The sequence below is a fragment of the Drosophila rhopaloa genome, unplaced genomic scaffold (genome assembly GCF_018152115.1).
Source record: "Drosophila rhopaloa isolate 14029-0021.01 unplaced genomic scaffold, ASM1815211v1 contig_155, whole genome shotgun sequence".
Taxonomy (NCBI): Eukaryota; Metazoa; Arthropoda; class Insecta; order Diptera; family Drosophilidae; genus Drosophila; species Drosophila rhopaloa.
Window position 1 is genome coordinate 13,352,952 of NW_025335034.1, and position 1,258 is coordinate 13,354,209.

General features: G+C 49.9%; 1 protein-coding gene across 1 annotated transcript; it reads right to left on the reverse strand.

The window, feature by feature from the left end:
• Positions 1–351: 351 nt before the first annotated feature.
• LOC123037290 lies at positions 352–960 on the reverse strand. Its single transcript, XM_044457354.1, has 4 exons — positions 895–960; positions 775–802; positions 522–690; positions 352–463 (listed from the first exon to the last, which is right to left on the reverse strand). Exons 1-4 carry the CDS (start codon positions 958–960, stop codon positions 352–354), a joined length of 375 nt encoding a protein of 124 aa, XP_044313289.1.
• Positions 961–1,258: the final 298 nt, after the last annotated feature.

Genomic DNA, 1,258 nt, shown 5'->3' on the forward strand with positions numbered 1-1,258 from the left:
GAGCAACAGCCACCGGCAGCAGCGACAGCCGCAGGCAGCAGCGACAGCCACAGGCAGCAGCGACAGCCGCAGGCAGCAGCCACAGCCATAGCCATCAACACCAACCAACACCGCCACAGGCAGTTGAGCTTATCTACATTACCTCGGTGAGTCCGTTCCGGGCACGTCGAACCCGAGCCGCACAACGTCTCGAACACGACGCGACTCCCATACAACGCAGCATCTCCGACGTCACGGTCTGCAGTGGCCGAGGCAGGGCGTAATACCGGTTTCCGGACCGCCACGTCCCTTTATAAGGGTCCCAAGTCGTCCTTCGGCGACCCGCAGCCGGCTTTCTCGCCGCGCCTGTGATTAGATTTTAAGATTAATTTTTGTATTCGTAAATTTGCGTACTCGACTCGTCCGTTTCTGTAAGTCTTCGTGATTCCGCGAGCTTGAGTCTGGCCTTGCGCTAACTCGGGGTCTGAAATTTCGAAAGCGGGCTTAGCAGAACTCAATACAATTTATTTATTTATATTTACCTGTCCCTTTTGTGTCCTCTTGGAGCTCCAGCAGGGTAATTAGGAGAGAAAAGAGGTGTTTGATGAATGACAGCCACTTGGCTTAAAATTTTCTGCGGGGCCAAATTTTCGATTTTAAGAAGGCCTTGCAGCTGGTGCAGTCCAGGCCGGGTAGTGGTTTTGCCCTGACCTGTAAGAAATGGTATAAAGAGGAGAGGATATACTTAACGTTTATATTTGGCAATCTTATGTATATATTTATAAATAAATGTACTTAGAATGGAGATGAAGATGATGTGGGCCTAAGGCTATTTCCAGCGGGGAGATGAACCGGTCGTAGTCTGGCCTGGCAGTGGCTCCGGCCTTGGAACATGGGTGGTGCCTCCCTCGCGACGCTAGGGGCACCACAGGAAGGGTGGGTGCGCTGTGGCAGCCACATCCAATGCCACTTTTCCGTCATATTTGTCCCGGTTTGTTTATTTTGTCTTTTTATACCCTTGCAGAGGGTATTATAATTTTGGTCAAAAGTGTGCAACGCAGTGAAGGAGACATCTCCGACCCTATAATATATATATTCTTGATCAGGATCACCTCCTGAGTTGATATAGCCATGTCCGTCTGTCCGTCTGTCTGTTTCTACGCAAACTAGTCTCTCAGTTTTAATGCTATCGAGTTGAAACTTTGCACACACCCTTCTTTCCTTTGCACGCAGTATATATGTCGGAACGGCCGGGATCGGCCGACTATATCCTATAGCT